The sequence below is a fragment of the Chroicocephalus ridibundus genome, chromosome 1 (assembly GCF_963924245.1).
Source record: "Chroicocephalus ridibundus chromosome 1, bChrRid1.1, whole genome shotgun sequence".
NCBI lineage: Eukaryota > Metazoa > Chordata > Aves > Charadriiformes > Laridae > Chroicocephalus > Chroicocephalus ridibundus.
Window position 1 is genome coordinate 189,098,591 of NC_086284.1, and position 22,084 is coordinate 189,120,674.

Below are 22,084 nucleotides of genomic sequence, written 5' to 3' on the forward strand. Positions count from 1 at the left end.
ACTCACAATCCTGCTGCAATGCACTCCAACAAAAGCACATTTCCTCTGAGCTCCACTTTGGTACTTGTGCTACCTGTTGGTGTTAGGAGAACTGGCTGCCTCTCTGTAACTGGCTTCGCTGGAACAAGAGAAAATAAAATAATTCATTTCTAAATTTTACTTTAATGCTGATCAAATGCATACCTCCATTCTCACAGTCTGGACAGAGATTTTGCTCCACATTGGCCATTTAATTAAAAATCATTGGGTTACACAACTACACAGCTCAACAAATTAGGTTTTGGACAGACAAAACATATCTCAACTTGTTAAATGCTGTAATTTTGAACACATACATGAAAAATGTTATTATTAAAGATGGGAGCAATTGATACATAGTTTTTATATAGGCAACTATGCAGCCTGATGGATGGATGCTGAGCCTTAACCCTAAGCAGCTCCTATTCACTTCAGCAGAACTCTTATGGGGAGTAAGAGGTCACTTACGTGAGTCATACTGCAAGACTGAAAGTTACCAAAAATTTCTGGGCTTCCATCAAAACACAAATAAAACAAAGTTATTGTATTCAGAAATATAAACCAAGGGGATAAAAGGCACTCTCCACTTCGCAATATGCTTTGTTCAATATTTTCTAGACAACGTGAGGCGTCTTTTCAGAAGTTAAGCCTTGTATTCTTCTCTTACTATATATTTAACTTTAATTCAAGCTGTTTCCCAATCTGGCAATAAAGAACCATCGATTAACCCACAAGAAATAACCACAGTAAACAGACAGCTCTAAGCGTAAGACCCATTTCTGACATTATACTCTGTTGGCTTTTGAAGTATTACGGTATTTCATGTGCCTTCATGGAAGTCAGAATGAGTCCTTTCTGTAAATACCCTAATGTTCTCTTATAGCAATTTTAAAATATAGGATTGAATTGCTCTAAAGTGCAGTAGCAGTCTGAATCAGTACAGTAAATTATTGTATTTTTTAAAAATGTGAGCAGAAACATAATAAACTCATTTTTATTAGGGTACAGGATTTACTGATAGATTAACATAAATAGAACATTTAATTTTAACACAATATGTGCTATGAATTCCTTAAAAAACTAGTACACGGAAGTTGAGAAAAAAGGGCGGTCTAGAGTAAAGAACGCAGCTGATAGTCACAGGCAATAACTAATCTACCGAGTTTCGGCGCTGCTAAGGACTGCTGACTCATTTTGCAAGACTATGAAAATTCGGAAGAATTACCTCTGCTATTTTTGAGTTGTTAGCCAACCAAATGGTGTCTTCCTCACTAACTGTAGCTAACACATCCTTCTGTGTTCACATACATACTTCTCGTTTGTTTCTGAATGTCATCTTGTTTTTATGCAGAGAATTAAAATATTCCGTGCTCTTGTTTTATTTTAGATTCCCATAAATTATGGTTTAATATGTACAAAGCCTCATTTGATGAGGAAAAAGACAAAAATAGAAGAAATACCGTGTATTTTCTATCTCACACAATATCAAGTGGAGAGTCTAGAACCTCAAGTGTTACAGTATCAGCGTTGCTCCAAAGTCATCCTCGCTAAATACACATATACCTGTTCAGGAGGATTAATTCACAATATACAAAAGACCACTCAACACAGATTAATGTAAAGACCAGCTTAAGCACCAGACAAACAAAACTCATCTTTCCCCTACAAAGTTATTTATACAGATAGTATTAAAGTGTTTAGATTTTAATTAATTCCAGTTTTACACTTATTAAATATGTTAAAAATGAATGGTACATTGAAGAAACTATTAAATGTGCATCTGTTAAATGCTTAATTGTTGTTACTTATTATGCAGCATGTGATACTGAGTAGTCCTAGTGATAATGAACACATCAAACCACCAGTTAAATTGGAGGAAAAAGATAAACCATCAACACAGTATAGAAGAAATCAAACAGATGATTTTTAAAATCTGCCCCAGTGTGAAAGGACTCATTTATTTTAGAAGTCTGTATTTTTTATGAGCCATATGTTACAACAACATTGAAACATGAAATATTTGAAAGGATCACACTGTGCAGTTGTTTTTAAAGCATGTATTATCACCAGCACTAATAGATACCTTTATTAGAAACTGAAAAGGGAGCAAAAGGTTAAGTAGCCGTGGAGGTGAAGTTAGTTAACTAAATGCTACTGTGCAACAGGGAGTATCAGTGGGGACCAGTGTAACTCACCACCATAAATATCAGTGTCACTCAAATTAGCAGCTATAGTGTCATTCAATGAATCCACTGAAATAAACAGAATATCATGAAGAACACATACAAGAGGGATAAATCAAAGTACTGGGAATCAAAAGGTGATGATATGGCCGCGGTGAGTTAATCAAATGATTGATTAATTTGTTTCAATAGTTACAATAATCATAATAACTCAATCTTCTTGGACGCGATAACCATTTGAAAACTTATTTTTTACACTGTATTTTTTCAATATTTCAAATCTTCACAGTTTTTTCAAAAGACAAAGCCTGATAAAGGGGGAAAAAGTGACAGCTTTTAAAGTGAATTATATGTCAGAAATACTGGAGATGACATTTTAAGTTTGTACAGTACTGCCATTTCTTATTCAGAATTAAAATGACAAAATTCCCTAGTGTAAGTCTACTTAACCTTGGCAAATAACTTGAGAATTCTGGATAAATACTATGTAAGTATGTAATTAGGTAATACAATACCTACTTGAAAAGACTTTTACAGAAATGGGCTGCTTCTGCTGTATAGTTTGCGTATGATTAAATCTTGCATAGCAGATATAGTCCTCCCGGGTATCTTCTGGTTGTACATTAGAAAAATAAAGGTCTCCATTTAGACCTTGGGAAACTCTTTCACTTTGAGGCAGCCTTTGGAAAGCTAAGGGAAAACAAGAAAGCATTTAACTCAGTTATAATACACACTCCATTATTATGATCTGCAGACATAACGCTCGTTCGATTACACTGTTTGTGGATTTGTAAATATATAGACCTTTTTAAGTTTCCTCTCTAGCTCCCTTGCCTTCCCATTCTTCCCCAGTGTGTTAATCTAGAACTTACATTAAGACCTCCAGCTGCTTTTGCCTTCGTGCTTTTGGGCTGCATGTCTGCTTTTTCTTTTGTTTCTACAGAAATGGAAATTCTTTGAATTTTAACACAGAGGGAAACTCCACCATCTGTGGCCTTGGTAAGCAGCGGTCAACTATGTAGGAAAACGGCAAAAAGAAAACTGATTCTGCATAAAAAACAAACTCACCGTTATCCATCCAAAATATTATAGGTGGTGGTAAGCCAACAGGAGGTCTGCAGTGTAGTACTAGTGAATCACCTTCTCGAACCTGATTTGGTTCTAGTTTTTCTTTTGTCCACAAAGGGGATCCTATAGAAAGTAATTTTAACACACATATAAATTATGGATTAACAAAAATTCTAGAATTTAAGGAAGAAGTGCACATAATATTCCAGAAAAACCAGAAGAAATACATGCATCAGAATGTTAGTTCCTATCATGTTTACTACAGATTTAATTTTTGTTGCTTTTTATGTTTTCTTGGGAGAAAAGTAGGTTTTCTTTAAAACTATTTTTACAGCAATGATTTGCTGAAAGTGTAATCAATTGGTTCAAATTATTTTGTCTCCTCACTAAAGGTTCTATAACAGTACTTTGGAAAGTTTTAACTAAGATAATGCAAAAAAAAAAAAAAGTGACGCACTAAATTAGAAAAAAAGGCAGACCTTCCTCTAACAGTATTACACACGCACAGTTTTATTACAACTTGTGATGACAGAACATTTTAAACTGAGAAGCTTGAAAAACTGATCTGAGATAAAAATCACATAAATAGCCATATAAACAGTCTACCGTTAATCAAAATTTTTTAGCTTTATCTTCTTTTTGGTCCCAATCTGTTCTGTATTAACTCTTTTATAAAAACTACAGAATACCTGCATCAGAAAGAGAGTAAAAATTGTCCCCAACAATGATGCGCATTAAGGACTTAAACATTTTATTCTAATTGTAGCGTCATATATACAACTCAATTTTAAACATGATACATCATTGAGATGTACCAAAAAAAAATCAGAAAAGCATTTTCGTTAATAAATTTTCTAAGGAATACTGGAGAGAACATGCAACACTTAAATCTGAAGATCAGACACTATACAATACCTCCTAACATGATCACTTTCATGAGTAAATTTTTAAGACAGGGAAAAAAAAAAGCAAAACATTCATAAGAAAATACGCAAACTCAAGTGTTTCACATTTTATGAGCATTAAGAGCTTCACTTACTAGATGGCCTTATAACAATATTGTTGGAAATGGCTGCTCCTCGTTCATTCCTTGCTGTACACTGGTATACACCTTCATATGCTTCTGCCTTCCCACCATTCATAATATTTATGACAAGGGTCCCTGAATTTGGTTTCATTGTTACCTGTGCATCTTTATCTATATCAAAATGAGTTCCATTGCGCGTCCAGGAGAAGCTAAAGTAATAAAAACAAAAAGAAAAGTTTCTTCTTCAGTTGCCTTTTGTAGATTGTATGGAGGAAAAAAAAAAGAAAAAAGTAATTTTCAATGATACAGGGTATTTTTTTCTTTAGCAGATAAGTAACACTCGTTCCCAAACTAAATCAACTAATAAAGTAATAGAGCACCTTTTAATATAAGAAATCTGGCAATACTTTAAGATAAAAGGCTTAGCTGAACTTGTTAACAGGAGCCGTTTCGAAGTGTATATTTAAAAAAAAAAATTACATTAAATGATTCTGAAGTTAATCATATATGGAAAAGAAATTATTTTCTTTCTACTGAAAATGATACAGTAACATCTGTGAGAACTGATATTGCTAAAGCTGCATTAGCATTTCCATTATAAAACCTATTGTTGAAAGGGTTTATAAACCTGCCTTTAAAAACTTGCTCTGGGCTGAAATGTGTCATCTCAGGTCCCAGCAGGAGACCATATATTTTAATTGGTTTGGCCATTTTAAAGTTATGCAAGTGAATTAAAGACTGTGTGGTGAGTTTGATCTCTTTTCACTACTTTAACGCAAACAACCATGATTCTTTAAATGAAATTTTGCAGACTGATAGCCCATAATTAGTTGGGTAAATTAGCACTGGTGTTACTCAAAGCAAGAGATGTTTTGAAAAGTAGTCACTAAAACCCAAGACTATTAGAACTCATTAAAAATAAGTAAAAAAGCATATTCACAGTCTGCCACTTACACTGACGTAAACACCAATTTCTTATGCTTTGTTAATGGCCAAGATATAGTTACAGAGAGCTAGACCATTGCCTGTGAAGTGCTGAGGACTCACAGGTTCAAATGTTGTGAACAGCAGCTTTCCTACTTGTTACATTCCAGCTTCATAATCTTAAGCACAAACACCATGTATACTTACTGTTTAGAATGCTTCCTCAAAGTATAATCATACACAGTACTAGGAAAGCTCAAATTTGGAGTGACCACAATTGAGAGCTGACCTTCTGCAGTCAAGTAGGGGTCAATTGTGTGCTGACCTTCTGCAGGCAAGACTGGATGCGCTACTTGCGCTTTTTGGCGTGGGAGAACAGAAGAAGTGGATCCAACCAGCAGCACTCCACCTCACTGCAGTGGTTTTGGGAGGACTAGTGTGCATGGTGAACCGAGAGTGAACCTCTTTCTTAACGACCTTGTGGGTGAAGCTGGAGAACATGGGGTTCCTGTAATCCTCTGCTACCAATAACACTGAAGGATATGGGGAACTGTAATGTAGCTTCAAATGAGAGGTGACAAATATGGTACAAAACCCTGAATTTGAGATACACTAAAGTCAGGATCTTTGCTGCTCAAGCTACAGGTAGCAGCGCATCCATAAAACTTTATGCCAGCTGCTCTCACCAATAAAAAGTTACACTGTTTTAACAAACAGTTCACACTCTGGGTTGAGAAAGTTCATCTTCAACTTCAGAGCTTTGAAGTAGCTCAAGTTCCGATATGCATTTGCAGGTCATCAAGACTGATGGACCAGACTAATGATTGAAATAAATTATTTGGACGTCGTATCTTTAAAAATAAGCAAAACTAAGCACAAGCTTATAAAACTCATTAGAAAATTCTGCACTTAAATCCTGTCACTTTTTCCATAGCAGCGGAACAAAATGAGACAATGGTTTGATGGGAAAGGTGGAGGCCATACAGCAGAGCCCCGGTACATGACTCAGATACATTGGTCTCATGGACAGGGCTCCTGGTCTCTCAGGTAAATCCAACCCAACAAAGGCCTTCAAGAGAAACATCTACAGAAGCAGTACAGTTGTCCCAAAGTGCACAATAATCATCTGATCCTCCAGATCAACACCCAGACTCTCGAGAACGGCATGTGCCTGCTAAATTAAAACACTGGTAATCACGGCAGCTTTCTGGCACTCCTACCATTAACAGAACACTAGAAACAGTGACAGTATCACAGATAATCTCCATCTTCTCCATTCTGCTGCTCAGCATGATAATGACCACGATCCCAAGGCAACCAGAAGGAATAATGTAGAAAAACCCCTAATTATTCAGAAGAAGTACATTTAATGAGCTCTGTGTGTGTCTGAATGAGCAATTATAGACTGACCTTGCAGTTAGTTGTAGCATAACACTACTAGAACAGAGATGCGCATTTCTCTCTATAGTCTCTGAAATCAGAAGCAGTTACTAGCGACGCCAGAATGCATCACTGCCGTTTCCACTGCAGGTCATTCAGCATCTTGAAATTAGTAGTTTTCAAATATTTCAAGATAATTAAACAGGGCCTTAAAATGGAAGATGATCAGGAATCTGACCTATACACAGTGTTACCATTTCTGCCAAAACCAGAACTTAAGGCTATTAACTACATTTGGTAAATCAAGGCTACCGATCATTAAAACTGATATACATTACAGAACTTCCAACAAAATGCTTATGTATTTCAAGACAAACTTCATAAAATGGAATGATTTACAAAACATTTAAATTTATTAGTGTTGCTCTGAATTTATTCAATATCCATTCTTCTTAGATACTATGACTACATCTGGAATGCGCTCCGGTTCATATTATGGCATACGTTAAGTGCTTTCCATGGGCATTTGCCTATCTGGTCCTGTAATAATTGAGTAGTATTTTATTGTTAGAGCTTTGAGAAGAAAAAATATGCTACAGTTACTTGATGACTATAGAGAAGTTTAAATGCCAAGGATAAGAAGAGTCAAATTTATCCCACTATCGTAGCTGTTTAAATTACACAGGCAGGACTGCGTGCATGTTTCTATGTGTGCAAGCACACACACATGCATATAACTTGTTAGTTTACAAAAGTTACATTATTTTCTCCTAGTTTTCCTATGTCGTTAGGCCAACAAAAGCAAAACAAAATGCTACTAACCTAGGAGGTGGCTTTCCTTTTGCTTCACACTGTATTACAATATTCTCTCGAGGGTCAACAATGTAATCTTTTGGAGATTGCTGAGTTATCGTAGGAGGTTGCGACACTTCATTATGGAATATAAGAAACAGAGAGGAATTTAACAATATTTTCAAAGCATCAGTGAGACAGTTTTGCAAGCAGAGAAAGCAGAACTGCAATTAGCAATCAAATCATTGTGAGAAGAGAGAGATTAAAGTATCCTTTGTATTAGGAGGATGAAGCCCTCTATTCTTGTAAATCAGTGTAGCTACACTAACTTCCAACCGAGCTATGCTGATTTACAGTGGATGAAGATCTTGGCCGAAAAGTTTAATGAATATCATTTCTATACATTTGATTTCAACGCATTTTCACAAAACCAAAGGACACTTGAATTCTAAGTCCAACATACCCTGAACGAACGGTTGTGAGACACAGACCCACACAAAATGTTTTTCACCACACAGAAGGAAAGAAAATACATTGATTTGTATTTTTAAACATCTTATGTACTTCCAGTCTCTCTACAGGTATAGACTTTTCACGCATTTATTGTGCTCAACATACTGAATTAATCTACAAAGCATGCTTTTAGGAGCTACTTTTCAGGAGTAAAAAATGTGTTAGAAGCAAAAGACCGTAAAAACCGACGAAAATAGTAATTAGTTTCCAAATAGAGTAAACATGTAGGAAGAGTCTAGTACTGATTCTCCTTAAAACCAACAAAAATACAGTCAGTCAATCTTGTGAATCTCCCCAGAAGAAACAAACACTTAACTTTTATGATTTGTCAAGTGCTCTAGAATGAGTAGCACAAACCAGAATTTAAGTAGTTGGTGCCTACCTATTTAAAGTAAATAATAATAATAGAATTACTATTATCTATGCCCATTTTTGCATTTAAAAATCCTGTTTATGATATTAAGATAGTGAGAAAGGTGTCTTCCTTAACATTGCTCATCTGTTTATAGTTTAGTGTCACCTAAAGGAACCAGTTTAATAACACGCTGAGGAACGTCCCTTTCTAAATGTAAATTGTCTGTCCAGCAATTTACTTTGCTAGTACTTCGGTGTCATTTCTAGCCACTTTAGCAAAATATTTCAATCATTAGTTAGCTGTGTTTTCATGCCTCACTCCAGCCAGTTAAAATTATAAAACTGGGACTTTTATTTTAAGTCTTCCCTACATGAAGTTCTCTTGCACAGAAAGAGGTAGCCATCTGTAAAGCCCTACCCACAAGAAATAGCCAGGAAAAAAGACCAGATCATGGAATCATAATAAGATATAGCAGCTAAGCAGAACAGAACAGGCCATACAGAGCTGGGTTTTCTCCTCTCCCTCACCGCAGAGAGAAGAGTGTTTAAAAGAGGAAGGCGACATTTTTCCATGATAATGACTTTTTGTGTATTTCTTTAGAGTGACACTTCGAAGACAGCTCATTTCCCTCTCAGAGGCAGTTCTCGGGGTCACTAAATGTCAGAGGCATACTTGGGAAATGCAAGCACGCTCTGAAAAGGGACACTGCCCAACATACGGGATATTCCATCTGATGCACATCAAAAACCTGAAGTCTCCACTCCTGTGTTTTGCACTGCACTTAAAACTTATTAAATTAACCATGACGCTACAGCTGAGTTAGGAGATCCCACTAAAAATTAAGTCTACTTAAATAACTATCTACTGTTTTTTATGGACACAGAAGTATCTCCAACTCGCACATGTAAAATAGTATATAAGTACATATATACCAATGGTTTTGTTTTTTTTTTAATCAAATATATTTACTCCTGAAAGTAGTAGTAAAACATTGCTCATGCTGATATTGAGTAAGGATTTTAATGTTCAGGTAGCACAAAATCCAAAATCACACAATTAATTTGTTCAAAGTATCAGAACAGTGATTTAGATACAGTAATATTTTCTGAACACTGCATGCACAAAACATCTAGCTACAGCAAACCAAATTATCAACAAAATGTCATAATCACACGTTTTTGGACTGCAAATTCAATTAGCAACATAATCAGTATTAATTTTCAGCAGCACACAGCCTAATTTTTGTGGACAGGAACTTACATTCTTCTAGAAGTTTTGCTTTTATTCCCCCATCAGAATCAGCAGTTGAATGGACAAATGAAGATTAAAGAGAAACATTTGTTAGTAAAAAGAAAATTAGAATTTTTGAGAGGGAAGATATGTATCTCTGACAAGTACATTGGTCAGCATTAAAAAGAAAATATTTAAAACATGTAGCACTGTAAGCCATGCAGTGATGCCTGAAATTCCAGCTACCATTTCCATTGTGTCAGATATTATTACATTTATCTCAAAGTTAATGGTACGAGAAACTTTTCTGAAGTGTTGGCTTTTTAAGCCAACCACGGTATGTGATTTTGGCCTGCAAGGACACAAAACACTGATACGGAGGAGACAGCAACTCAGAATTAACGGAGTGCATTGCTCTCATGCTGCAGTCAAAATCAATCCACCCGTATGATCATACGGAAGAACAAAGAGAATGCTTCAGGCTAAAATTACTCTTACAAAGACGAAAGCACCTAATTCTACTCAACAAACATGCAATCCCTTTTGGTTTGAAAAATAACTAAACCAAAAAAAATCATCTTAGATGTCACATCTTTATTGCTTGCTTCAAATATTTTGCATACATGTCTCCTCATCAATAATGTTTTAGAGCAAACTGCTTTTGGTCAGCTACATTATCAGTCAGCCCTTACCTACAGCCTTGAGGCACTGATGAGCATAGGAATTGCTAACCTGGAGGAAACTGAAAAGGTTCAACTAATCAAGTATGTTCTCACCACCAGCTCTCTGTGGTGGGTATGTAGGGAAGACCCACAGAAAACCTAAGTCTTTCCCTTTGTAGTGCTCACCCAGAGCCCATTCTAACCATTATTTATGAAAGCAATAACATCATTATAGATGTAATTTTGGTTAACATGATTTGTGGCTAAAACTTCAAGTTTGTGACTTTATCAGACCTAACAATGTTATCAAACATTATGTAGTAGGGAACATGATAATTAAGAGTTAATGGGATACACCTAAAAGGGCTATTAATTTTTGTCTATTGATGCATTTCTGGTTAATTTAACCTAAAGTTTTGCTCTATACAAAAAATATTAGAGTGGTGCACAATCTACATTTGTTTCTAAACTACAAGATTGGGTTAAAACACTTTCTAGCCTGCTAAAATATTTAGGGAGAAAAATCAAGTTTAGAAAATAAAGACATTCATTCATCAAACTTATAAAGCCCTCTTTAAGCCACAGTTTATTGCTCTAAAGGCATTCATAGCACAAAAAGTCTGATGTGATTCAGATGTATTGATCTTGTTACAGAAATACAGGTCATTGGTTTGAGAGGCTTGTAAATATGCATGGGGTAAAAACCATCAAAGCAGTTGCAATTTATGTCAATAATTATTAAAGAAAAACATGCATTTATGGAAGGTAGAAAGGTATCAAAAACATGGGGTTAAAGAAAGCCATGCAGATTAGAATCATAGGCAAATTTACTGGTGTATTAATCCATCAATTTAACATCAGCCCTAACGTTCTCTTCTCTGGCAATTAGTTGAACAAATGAATAGTCACTGTGAGGTGCAACATGGTTCACTGAATTCTGAAAGTGTGATCATGCTTATCTTAGGACGAAAATAACAACCTGAAGCATGAATAAATTAATAAAATTAAGTATTAGGGCTATAAAATGCAGTAGTTACCATTGCTTCCTTTTCAGCATGGAGTGCTACCTTCAAGGTTCCACACTAACACAGTCTTATATTAGACAAGAATTTCAGATTTGGGATTTCCCCTCTTCTAGATGTTTCCTCACTGTTACCGCTAGAGTTCCCTGCTAGGCACACGGGCTTTTAACTTAAAGTTAAGTACTTAACTGTTTTCAAGCACTGTTTAGAAAATCTAAGGGCCTGACTTACTCTTCTGGACCAAAAAGTAAGATGCTTCCAGAATCTGAATTTTAGATATATGAATCTTTTACTAGATCTTATATCAGCTCCTGGAAACCTCTTATATGAAGGTCAGGGTGATTGTTTACAGCAAGTAGGAACTGTCTTGGGGTTTTCAGCATATTGTCAATATGATCTTAATTAACATTTAACTGGGCTTCTCTGCCCTTCTTCATTTTCATCAAGTAAAGTGTTTAATAAAGGCACACCGAAGTGTGAGTATTTGTGAGAATCCTATGCTAACCCTTCTCAAGTGAACAATGTAAGTCATTTTATATGCAGAGTTTTTGAAAATCTTCACTAAATTAGTGTAAATATTCGTAATCACAACATCCTGACTCAAGTGATTAAACACAATCCATGCTTAGCTCCGTGTTGGAGTTATCTTAATTTTCCTATATAGAGTAATCTTCCATTATTCTGCACTTATTTAGTACGTTAATACTTACAGTCAAGAGGTACATCCAGTGCAGAAACCATTTGGCACAGTAAGAGGACCAAGGAAGCTTTGCTTGCAGACATGATCTTTTTTTTCATCATGATTTTAGGCTGTATTGAGTAAATCACAGTTGAAGAATGAAGTTCAACTTCATCAGACTAGGTAGCTTGGAATAGTTATGTAGATATAGACAAGAAACCTGGTAAATAAAAATAAGAGAATAACAATATAGATACCAGGTAGAGTTGAATGATCACATCTTAATAATATTACGAAATACCAGTAGTCTACATATTATATCCATGGATAATAGTTACGCGATGTGCTCTAATGAAATCCAAGCAGAGATCCTGAAGTTCTTAGGACACCTAAATCATAACACTTTCCTAAGGAAGCTAGTGAACCACTCCAATAACTTTGTTGAATGGAAATAAAAATGCCTCTCCTAAGAAGGATAAAGCATCAATCCAGCTAGTTAAAAAACAGTATATACTAAAGATAATAGTCCTCTGAAGTAGATTTTGGAAGTTAAAGCTCTGAATGTCCACCTAGTCTCCCTTAAACACCCTGCACTATTCTTGGAAAGAGTTATTTTAGGCACCTACCCCAACGAAAACATGTCTGGCCACAAATTTGCTAAGTAACCTGTGGGATCTTCCTGTAGCTTTGAGTTAGATATCTTAGTGGCTCCCCGCTTTGGAACGGTTTCTAATAGACAGCTGTAGATTGAGTGCAGAAGACTTCATGCATTGCCATGCTTAGGTGACAGTTTAAGTACTGTATAGGAACCTAGGCTCATATTCCTGGATTTCTTATTTCACCCAAAATACATAACATCAAAATACTTTGTCATTTCTAGCCTGAACACCCAAAATTTAATTAACTGGCAGCACGCTATTAAACTCTTTTCTCCTTTCCTTTGTGAAGAGGTGGCAGAAATGAAACTTAAGGGATATCTGTTCTTTGAAATATGCTAGATTTTCCCCCTCAAGCAAATGCCAGAGATCATATTAACCATGGCAGAACGATTCTGGCTCCCTCCTTATTTTTACTGCATTCAGGACCAAGCTCTAACTTAGAAGAATGCTGAAGGAGTAGAAACTAGCTGCCTGCAAGCCCCATCATCATCACCAGTGACCTACAAAGAGCTGTAAGAATACAGCCTTAGAAATCCAAACGGTGCTTACACAATGCATTCTCAGTAAATGGACATCAGCTGAGAAACTACTTCCCAGATGCCAGACTGACCAAAAAGTTCACAGTGATCAGCATTAAATTACCTTGAAAAGAGCACTGCCTCAGCTATGCCTACCAATGTGAAACACAATGTTATCAAGTCCACAATGAGTTAAAGTTGCAAAGACGCAGCTGCCTTACAAATGCTTCCTGAAGTTACTTAAACCAGTACTTGCTAAGAATTTCCCTCAGTCTTCAGGTTACAGAAGAAATGCCTTTGCATAATTATTTATACAAATTGGAACTGCCAAAGCAGACAAGGTGGCAAGCCTAACTCCGAAATACCCAGGCATACAGCAGGGAAGCATGATAAGTACTCAGACTTTCTTGGAAAAATGAACAGAACTTTACAACATTTTAAATGAGCACCTTAGGCACTGGGGGTTTAGCTGGGGAAGGAGAGAAATGTTTTTTCCATACCACTTTTGGCACTTATAGTTTCCTATGAGTAAGGAGAAGGAGAAAGGCTTCTCTTGAGAGTGCCTGAGAGCACTCCAGCACATTTCCTGCCATGAAGTGCTCTCCAGAAGAGCTGATTTTGTTGCATTGACTACAGCTGTCTACTCTTCTCCAGTTAAACTAGGTTCTCACGTCCTGCTCTCCCGATCCTTATGTCATCTACTCATTACAGCATTACTGCAATTAACAAGGTGCCCTCTCTGTACAATATGTTCGACCTGGGATTTACAGGACACTCTTTGAAGTATTGTACAAGTGAACCTTGACTTTTATTGTTTCTTTGCCAAGCAAAAATTCAGTTTTTCTTATGAAAGTCCAAGAACCTGATTATCCACTTTATTGTCTTCTTTCGTTGTGTAAAATGAGTATTGCAGTGATTTCAGAGTGTTTTAAAATTAAATTGCATTCCCTTTGAACAAGTACAAATGAATACGCAAGCAGTGGTGAATCTGGCATGTGCAATTAAAATGATTGTGAAAGTAATACCCTTGAGAAAACGCCTCAAATTGCCTACCTCTGCTACTGCAATGTTCCCGTAGGATACCAATTGAGACCACTGCTGGGATGTTTGGATACAATATGGGAATTCAACAGGCAGCGAGAATTGTAAAGCTGAGCTTGCACACTGACTTTGTGATTCTTCAGAAAGACAACGTGCCCGCATGATTTGTGATAGAACATATTTAACTAAAAATGATTTTAGGTTTGTCAGCACAACTGGGTGCTCTTGTTGAATATATTCAAGATTAAATCTGACATAATTTAGTATGAATACAACAGCTGCTGAGTAGAACTGAACATTGCTTTGATATAACATTATCTGCTACAAAATAAGGCCAGGCCTTTAAGTGCAGATCAATGTAAATGCTTCAATTTCAGAACTTGAAATATTTATACAGCAGATTGCCTTTTCCTCCAGATAATTTATTTAAGATCTCTTGTAACTCAGACATTTTGTCCTACCCTTTTCATAGAAAAACATACATATTTTGACAGCTCATTCACTGATTTGTACAAAATAAGATTTTCTATACGTACATACCTCTTTTGTACATAAGAAAATATTACTTATATTTTCTGTGCTTCTTGCTGAGATGTCGATTGTGAGTAAAAACATGGACTAAAGGTTGAATCTATGGTGTAGCAAACAGGGGTCAAGGTAAATATGAATGCATGAGCAAAGTATAATAATATTTACCACATAGTATAGTATCAGATTTCAAAGGGAGGACTTTTATGTATGACAAAAGAACAAGGATGAAGTGAGAGGCATCCACTTTTTTTTTTTAATATATATATATTTTCAAAAAGGTATTATTAATTCTTACAGATGAGTTACAGAAAGACACAACTGGAAGAATGAAAGCACCAGTGAGCCTGAGGTAGAATATGTGGCAGCAGCACAAAACATAGTTTGGTGCCAGTGACCTCTCTGCTGTGACTCACGTGTCTGGATGCTTTTGGTCATAAACAACAAAAACAGACACTTTGAAAACACTGAAGGAGCTAGCAAAAACAGCACGCATATGGAAGGGATCAGTTGGGAGGCAGAATCCAAGACTCCATTTCACACTATAAATCAAACGGGACAGAGAACTTCTTCTTGATTTTAAGAGCTTAAGAGCAAATGAACCATAGAATCATTTAGGTTGGAAAAGACCCTTAAGATCATCAAGTCCAACTGTAAACACTGCCAAGTCCACCACTAAACCATGTCCCTCAGCACCACATCTACCCATCTTTTAAATACCTCCAGGGATGGCGATTCCACCACTTCCCTGAACAGCCTGTTCCAACACTTGACAATCCTTTCGGTGAAAAATTTTTTCCTAATATCCAATCTAAACTTCCCCGGCACAACTTGGGGCCATTTCCTCTCATCCTATCATGTGCTACTTGAGAAAAGGCATCATCACGTCATGGTTTACACGCTTTCCCTCTGAAGGAAGTCTCCACACTACCTATGCACTGTGCTGTTCCCTGAATCATGTCCAGGCATCGTCTGGGAGAATTATGGTTGTCTCAGGTCAAAAACGGCCAGGGAGAGTATGAACAGTTGAGCAGTATACAAGATTGTGGAACACAGAGTATGGTATATTTTACTATATTATAGTAATATAGAGTATTACCAATTCCTAATTGCGACATTAATACAGACAGACACACTCTCAATGGACATTTCCAAGTTTAATCAATTAAGGGTCCAGTTCACAAAGGGAAGACACTTTTCGTCTAGCTATCTCCAACATAAGCACACGGCATCTTTGATTTCCTTTTAAATGCAACTGCAATATTTCTTTAATAGGATGTAAGAGGTGTAAGACGGTGTATTTACTGAAATTCAGCCTGGTGCGAAGTAGAAGAACATATTTTCTAAGCATAATATTGTTCCACAGAGTTTCAACTGATCATGCATTTCTACTGAACTACATGATTTTAAGACAAAAAGGTCTCTGTGAATGTGAATTAAAATCAAGGTGAATGTTAGAAATGTGAAAGGGTTATAAAACTGCAAGAAAGAACAACTGGAATATTTCATGCACATTAGGGGGAAAAAAAAAAAAAAGCATTCTCATATATAGTCATGATTAAATTAATGGGGAACAAGTTTGACACTGCCAGTGAGAGGAAAATTACTACTGAGCAAAAAACTTGCTCTGCTTAATTTCTCAGAGCAGAAGACAGATGTAATTAGACTATAGGAAAAATAAACAGTTTTCAAGGAAATTTTTTCAAAGCAACCTTATCTAGAGCTCCACAGAAACATGAAAAGCAGTTTCAAATTAGGTAAATTGTTTTAATGACTTGTATATTAAAAAGTGCTGATAATACAGACATTTTATTTTATATTTTTAACAGATAAAAAGCACAAAATGTTTGCTTTTGAGGACAACTGCAATACCCTTATCACTTAATGACAGATCTTTACAGGGCTTATGTATTTTATACAACTGTGATAACTACGCAAATATCAACAAGATGACTTAAAATATTTTTTAACAACTGGTTTCAAATTTCACACTTCTTTTTTAGCTATTGGTCTATCTGCAGGTAGGTGGTCTCAATCTACTTACCACAGGACACATAGCTCTGGGATGGCTGAACACAGGTGTACATAAAAAGCAATTATTTTTAAAACTTTCCAAAATACACCAAATTAGAATGATTTCTAATCCTCTAGAAATCTGGGAAACACTACACTGTTTTCTTCCAAATGATTAATTTGTCACAGTTGATTATGGATACAACCTTTAAAATCATCAGGAAATACTAAATACTCTTCTCTGACCTCCTGCTTATGAAGCTTAAGCCTATTGCTTTGGTTTTGGCTGTATGTGCTACGTATGTGCTATGGGGACATCCACGTGGAGAAGACTGGATCAAGAACAAACCATGCAGACAGAACTCCTGAATTCACCAAAGAACTCCGCAGCACTAACTCAGATGCTGCAGGTATTTATTAGTGTTAGATGGTTATATGTACTTTAGCCATTTTTAAGCTTTTTTGACACAGGCAGATGACGAAGCTGTTTGCCGCACTCTGAGCAATTCTATATACAGCACAAAATCATCAGCCTGGTCATGGTCCTGGACTCTCCCTACACAAAGCATTACTCTTTTGACTCCAACACAGTACTTCAGCATTCACACTGGTCTCCTCCCTTCCCACCACCCAGACACAATTTCCAGTCTCTCTGCTCTCCTCCTCTATTTTCCAAGCATGGCCTGCTAGCTTCCTTCTTTCTAAATGGATTATTTGCATCTTTCCATATTAAAAAATAAAAATTTGTCTCGCTTAGTGATCTCAGTCTCTTTTAATGATTGCCTTGTCTCAAGGGTTATTGCTGTCCTGCCAATCTGCAGAGCACCTGTTAATTTCAAAGTGCAAAATTACAGCTAATAAAGTCAGCAAAGAAAATGTTAAATATCATTGGCTTTTACGTTGCTCCACACAAGAACACTATGGGAAATAAACATAGTCCTTGAAGCTTCTTTATTGACAATCCTATATTAAGACCTGCTAGCTGGTTTGTTATTCATTCACGTCTGGTCTGTTTCATTATATAGTTCATTTTATGTTTTTATTAATTGGTTTCACATGGTAGTAAGTGAAATGCTTTTCAAAGTCTACTACATCGACAGCATTATATTATCAATCTTGTAATTTTATCAAATATTAAAAGATTAAAATCAAGTTTTTGTCAATCATTTTTGTTTTACAAGCCCTACTTTCCATAAAACTATGTTGAGTAGAATTAATTTTACTCATGGCCTTTAATTCCCTATCAGCTGAATCCCCAATCAGCTTTTTCCATATGTTCACTGTGATTTATATCAGGCTATATTTACCCTGCTCAATCTGCTTGTCTACTGTGAATCTGGGCAGAACACCAGCTTTCTTCCAGTCTTAAGGAATGCATTAAAAATGAAAACTTGTGAACCAGAAATCTCCCCCACCGGCTCCTCTAGAACTCACAGGTAGAACCATCGCATCTAGACCTGCTGGCTAAAAATATGTATCTTCAACATGTATTATTTAATATCTATTAATGGTTACTGTGACTAAAAATCGCTCCATCCTAACACGATGCAACATACTTTTTCTTCCAATTCATCATCTTACTTGCAATAATAAACCAACAGCAAGAGAAGAAAATGACTGTGAAGTAGCTCACGAAACAGTGCTAATCCTGTTTCTGTTCTTAAGACTTGGTCCTATAAAAATAAACCAAATATTTCTCTGCTTGTCTCCTCCATGGCAATGGCCAACACATCTGCCATGAGAACAGAAGCTCTTTCACACAAGCATCAGTACTGATTGCGCATCTGCACAGCCCCGGCACAATGAGAGTCAGTTGTGTCCAGTCTAACTTCAGTATCAACCACTGAACTCGCACTTAAAACAGCATCATTATCCACCCATTCTGCATCGCTGCTGAACTGCCCTTGTACTGGGTCATCTGACACCCACCCAGCTGATGCAGCCGTGCACCAGGTTGACTCCTCCAGCCCAGCCAGGACGGAGCAGGGTCCTACAAAGGCATGAATGCTCAGGGTCTACCTAAGCACAGTCAACACCAGATCAGTCCTTTAACAGTGTTTTATTAGGACAGGTGGGGGCATAAATGAAGACGTGCCTGTTTGGGTAATTCTGTAAGACACCCTCCCTCCAGCAGACACTCCCCCATTGAATAGGAGACAGGAGGAAGCTTCCTGGGTTGCAGGTTAGCTTTCATCTTTTCCACATTGATAAGGCACAGGCAATCTGGATCTTGTCTTGTTTGCTTGTTTCTGGGGTTTTGTGAGTTCTTAAAAAATGTTTTTCTCACCAAGTATTTTTCCCTTTTTCTTTTGGGAGTCTCTTGTGTTGTTCTTCCCTGAACACTGTAAAATTTTATAGCTGCTAAATGCAGCTCATTGGTAAATCACTATAAGCACTAGGAGACAGCTAAAAAAGCAAGGACATAGGTCCTTAACAACTCCACTCAGTAAAGCCTTATTTCAACTGTCTGCTCTAGAAGCACAAGTGCCGCATCCTAGGAGCGCACAAAAATGCAGGATAAAAAAGCCAACTAAGCACGGAGTTCAAATGTCGAATTAAGGGCTGCAGGTAAGCCTGTAAACTCAGTCATGATCCACCGACTTGAATCTTCTCCTCAGAGCAGCCACTTAGAGTTGATTTTTAAAAGACTGAAGCAGGGCCGATCTGTCCTTTTTCAGTTGTCTTACACATTCCCTGAGGACCTATACTGGATTTAGCCCTTCTGAGTATTTAAACAGAGGAGCACTTTCTAGATCCTGCTCAGATTAAATTATAAGCTGCTTTGGCTGGGGCGATTACGCACATGGCACAGCAAAGCTGTGGATAGCCCTCAAACAGGGAGGTAAACCTAGTAAGTCTGGCAAGTTTAGACGCTTCCATAGTCAAATTGGCGGTTGAACAGCATTTTTGGATTGCAAATTTAAACTCAAGATGTCTCAGTCTCGCTTCCTGGTGTCCTAAATTCCTGACTGGATTCAGTCTTTTTCACATTTTTACCTCCTCACTTACAACAGAAGATGGAACATAGCATAAAAACAATGGCTTAGCACCATTTATTTCAGTAGTCCTTTAGAGTTAGTACAGCCTAAGCAAATATGCTTCATCTCTTATGCATGCATGCACACTTTGCTATCTTTCAAAGACTTGGTTGAAATACTCAAATTGAGTACAACTTTGCAAATCGGCTGAACACTATGGGTGTACACAGGAGGGAATAAAAACATAACTTGTATAGGTTTCAATAGATATAGCTTGGCTTGAAGCACAACACGAAATATGGTGACCAAGGAGAGGAAAGAATTCAGCTTGATTATTAAATTTCTCAGAGAGTTAGAAATCATGCAGAATGAGCGAGAGAAAAGAAATTAAGAAAACACATTTTTACAGCACCTGCATGTTAAAAACAGGTACCCACATGACCGATAGCTCTTCAGGCTATTCTTTGACATTTTTAGAAGCATGCAAACGATGTAGTTACTCTTTAAGTCCACTTTGAGAAGATCTAATTCAGACTGAACTTCAACAAGACAAAGCTTTTCAAGTAGACCATCTCTTTCCCTCTGAAAGGTTTTCCAATAGAGAAAAAAAGTACTTCTGAGAAAAATATCCATGAATCATCAGACTGCATTTACAGCCATACCGTACTGCGCAAACAGAACCAGAAGGAAAACTGTAGAGTGGGCAGAAAGAAAATGCACGATCATCCTGAGTGAAGACTCCCAATTCAATGACTACAGTTAGTTCCTTGTAAATAATGCAATAAGGATGCTCAGCTGAAATGCTCCCTGAAATGTTAATTTCTTTACCCAGAAGATATGATGAAATGGATTTCTCCCCCCCCCGCTTTTTTTTTTTTCCTTATTTTTTTTTTTTTAACCCACCAGAATTCAGAGCAAGGGCTTCAGAGAGCTTGCATAAGATAAGGAAATACATTCTGTTAATTTCCTTCTTTATATCCCTACAGCTAACCCCAAAAGCACTATCTGTCCAGAAGTATTCCTGCAATCCTAGAGATACTATTGTGAAAAGCATACTGTGCAAAAGAGCAGAATCTGATTCAAAGACAGGGAAACTCCTCCCTTTGGGAAGTAGAGCAGAAACCACTAATATTAGCATGAAATGCCAGAATAGTTATGCTAGGGAGGAGGTCACTCAGAATAGGGACAGTGCCAGAACTGAGGACTAAGGCATTCTGTCAGATATAAAACCCTAACAAGTACATGAACAAAGGAGGGTAAACAGTGCTGAGGGAACAAACTGTACAAACTCCAGCTAGCTGCCTTGGGTAGATTTTTTTTGGAGATGGGGGTTGGGGACTGGCCACCTATGCGTAACATTTATTTAACAGGCAAAAGTTAGCATGGTTGCTGTTTTAATTGTAATTAATTCTGTTGAAGGATTTAGAATTACATCTATTAGCTTGGCATCTCTGCCCACCATTAACAACTGAAGTGAACCGGGAACTCAGATACAAACACTTCCGCACTTTAGAAATACCCCTGCCTTTCTCTCCAAAAGTGCTGACAATGTTCACAATGGTTACAGCCGTGCAAATCAGGTCCGTTCCTACTTTAAGTAACACGAATTCATGCTGCCGCTGCTCCTAACGGAATGATGCGAGACTTAAGCATAAGAACCAACCCCTTAAAATTTGTTTGCAGATCTCACCGGTGTTGTGCTACATCTGATAACCAGGTCACCATGCTCAGCTGTGCCACGGAGAATCATATGTGCAGGGATGACTAGCGCCCTAACGGTGGTCAGGAAGAACTTGCCAATTTTAAGATTTTTCTGACTCTATCACTTCTCTGCATGAGCATCTCTTGTTCCCCCTCACTCTCAAATAATTCATAACAACATGCAAAATGCTTTGTCACCTTCATAAAACCTGCCTGCTGCAGCTGGCCACCTCTATAGATAAAATAAAGCAGGGAAGGTTGGCATTCAAGTTTCCTTCCTTTCCTGCTGCATGTGCTCTTTTTTTTTTTTAAAATTAACTTGTAGAGCTTCCAAATCCCTGAATATAGAGACTCCTATGGACGTTGTGGAAGCTTTAAGTGGGAGTACACCACAGGGCAAGGCCTGACAGGATGTGCTCTGTGCCTGTGCAACACCGCGCACAACGGTGAACAGTGACACAACCTCGTTGCCTGTCGTGGTCATTAAGAGCTGATTTACTCAGTCGGCACTTGAGAAAGCAAAGGAGACCTGGCGTGGGCCTCTCACCACCACAATACCAGTAAATTCTGCCAAGGTTTCTCCCCCTGTCAGCGGTCTGGATGCGCTATCTTCTGCCTCAAAATATTAGCAATAATGTCAGTCCTCCATTAGGTGGCAGATGGGCCCAGAGAGAGGACAGGGCAGGAGCTTCTCTGAGCTTGGAGGTGGGCAGAGAAGATGGTGAAGGTGTGGGGCTGCTGGAGCAAAACACCGTGATGGGAATGAGAAGATACCAGATACAGAGTACCTTTT

General features: G+C 37.3%; 1 protein-coding gene across 22 annotated transcripts in view; it reads right to left on the minus strand.

Annotated features, from left to right (window-relative positions):
- NRCAM (neuronal cell adhesion molecule) overlaps positions 1–22,084 on the minus strand; it is a 158,791-nt gene that overhangs the window by 57,735 nt on the left and 78,972 nt on the right. For 9 of the 22 annotated variants that reach the window (XM_063323154.1, XM_063323143.1, XM_063323153.1 and 6 more), the window contains exons 3-10: positions 11,885–12,073; positions 9,521–9,538; positions 7,423–7,528; positions 4,309–4,505; positions 3,270–3,392; positions 2,721–2,891; positions 2,214–2,270; positions 7–118 (exon numbers count right to left, since the gene is read on the minus strand). In XM_063323154.1, the coding sequence (XP_063179224.1) occupies positions 7–118; positions 2,214–2,270; positions 2,721–2,891; positions 3,270–3,392; positions 4,309–4,505; positions 7,423–7,528; positions 9,521–9,538; positions 11,885–11,975 (875 nt within the window). In that variant the 5' untranslated portion in view covers positions 11,976–12,073. Of the gene's footprint in view, positions 1–6; positions 119–2,213; positions 2,271–2,720; positions 2,892–3,269; positions 3,393–4,308; positions 4,506–7,422; positions 7,529–9,520; positions 9,539–11,884; positions 12,074–22,084 lie in introns of those variants that run through there. The other 13 variants (XM_063323159.1, XM_063323156.1, XM_063323160.1 and 10 more) reach the window with 7 other exon arrangements.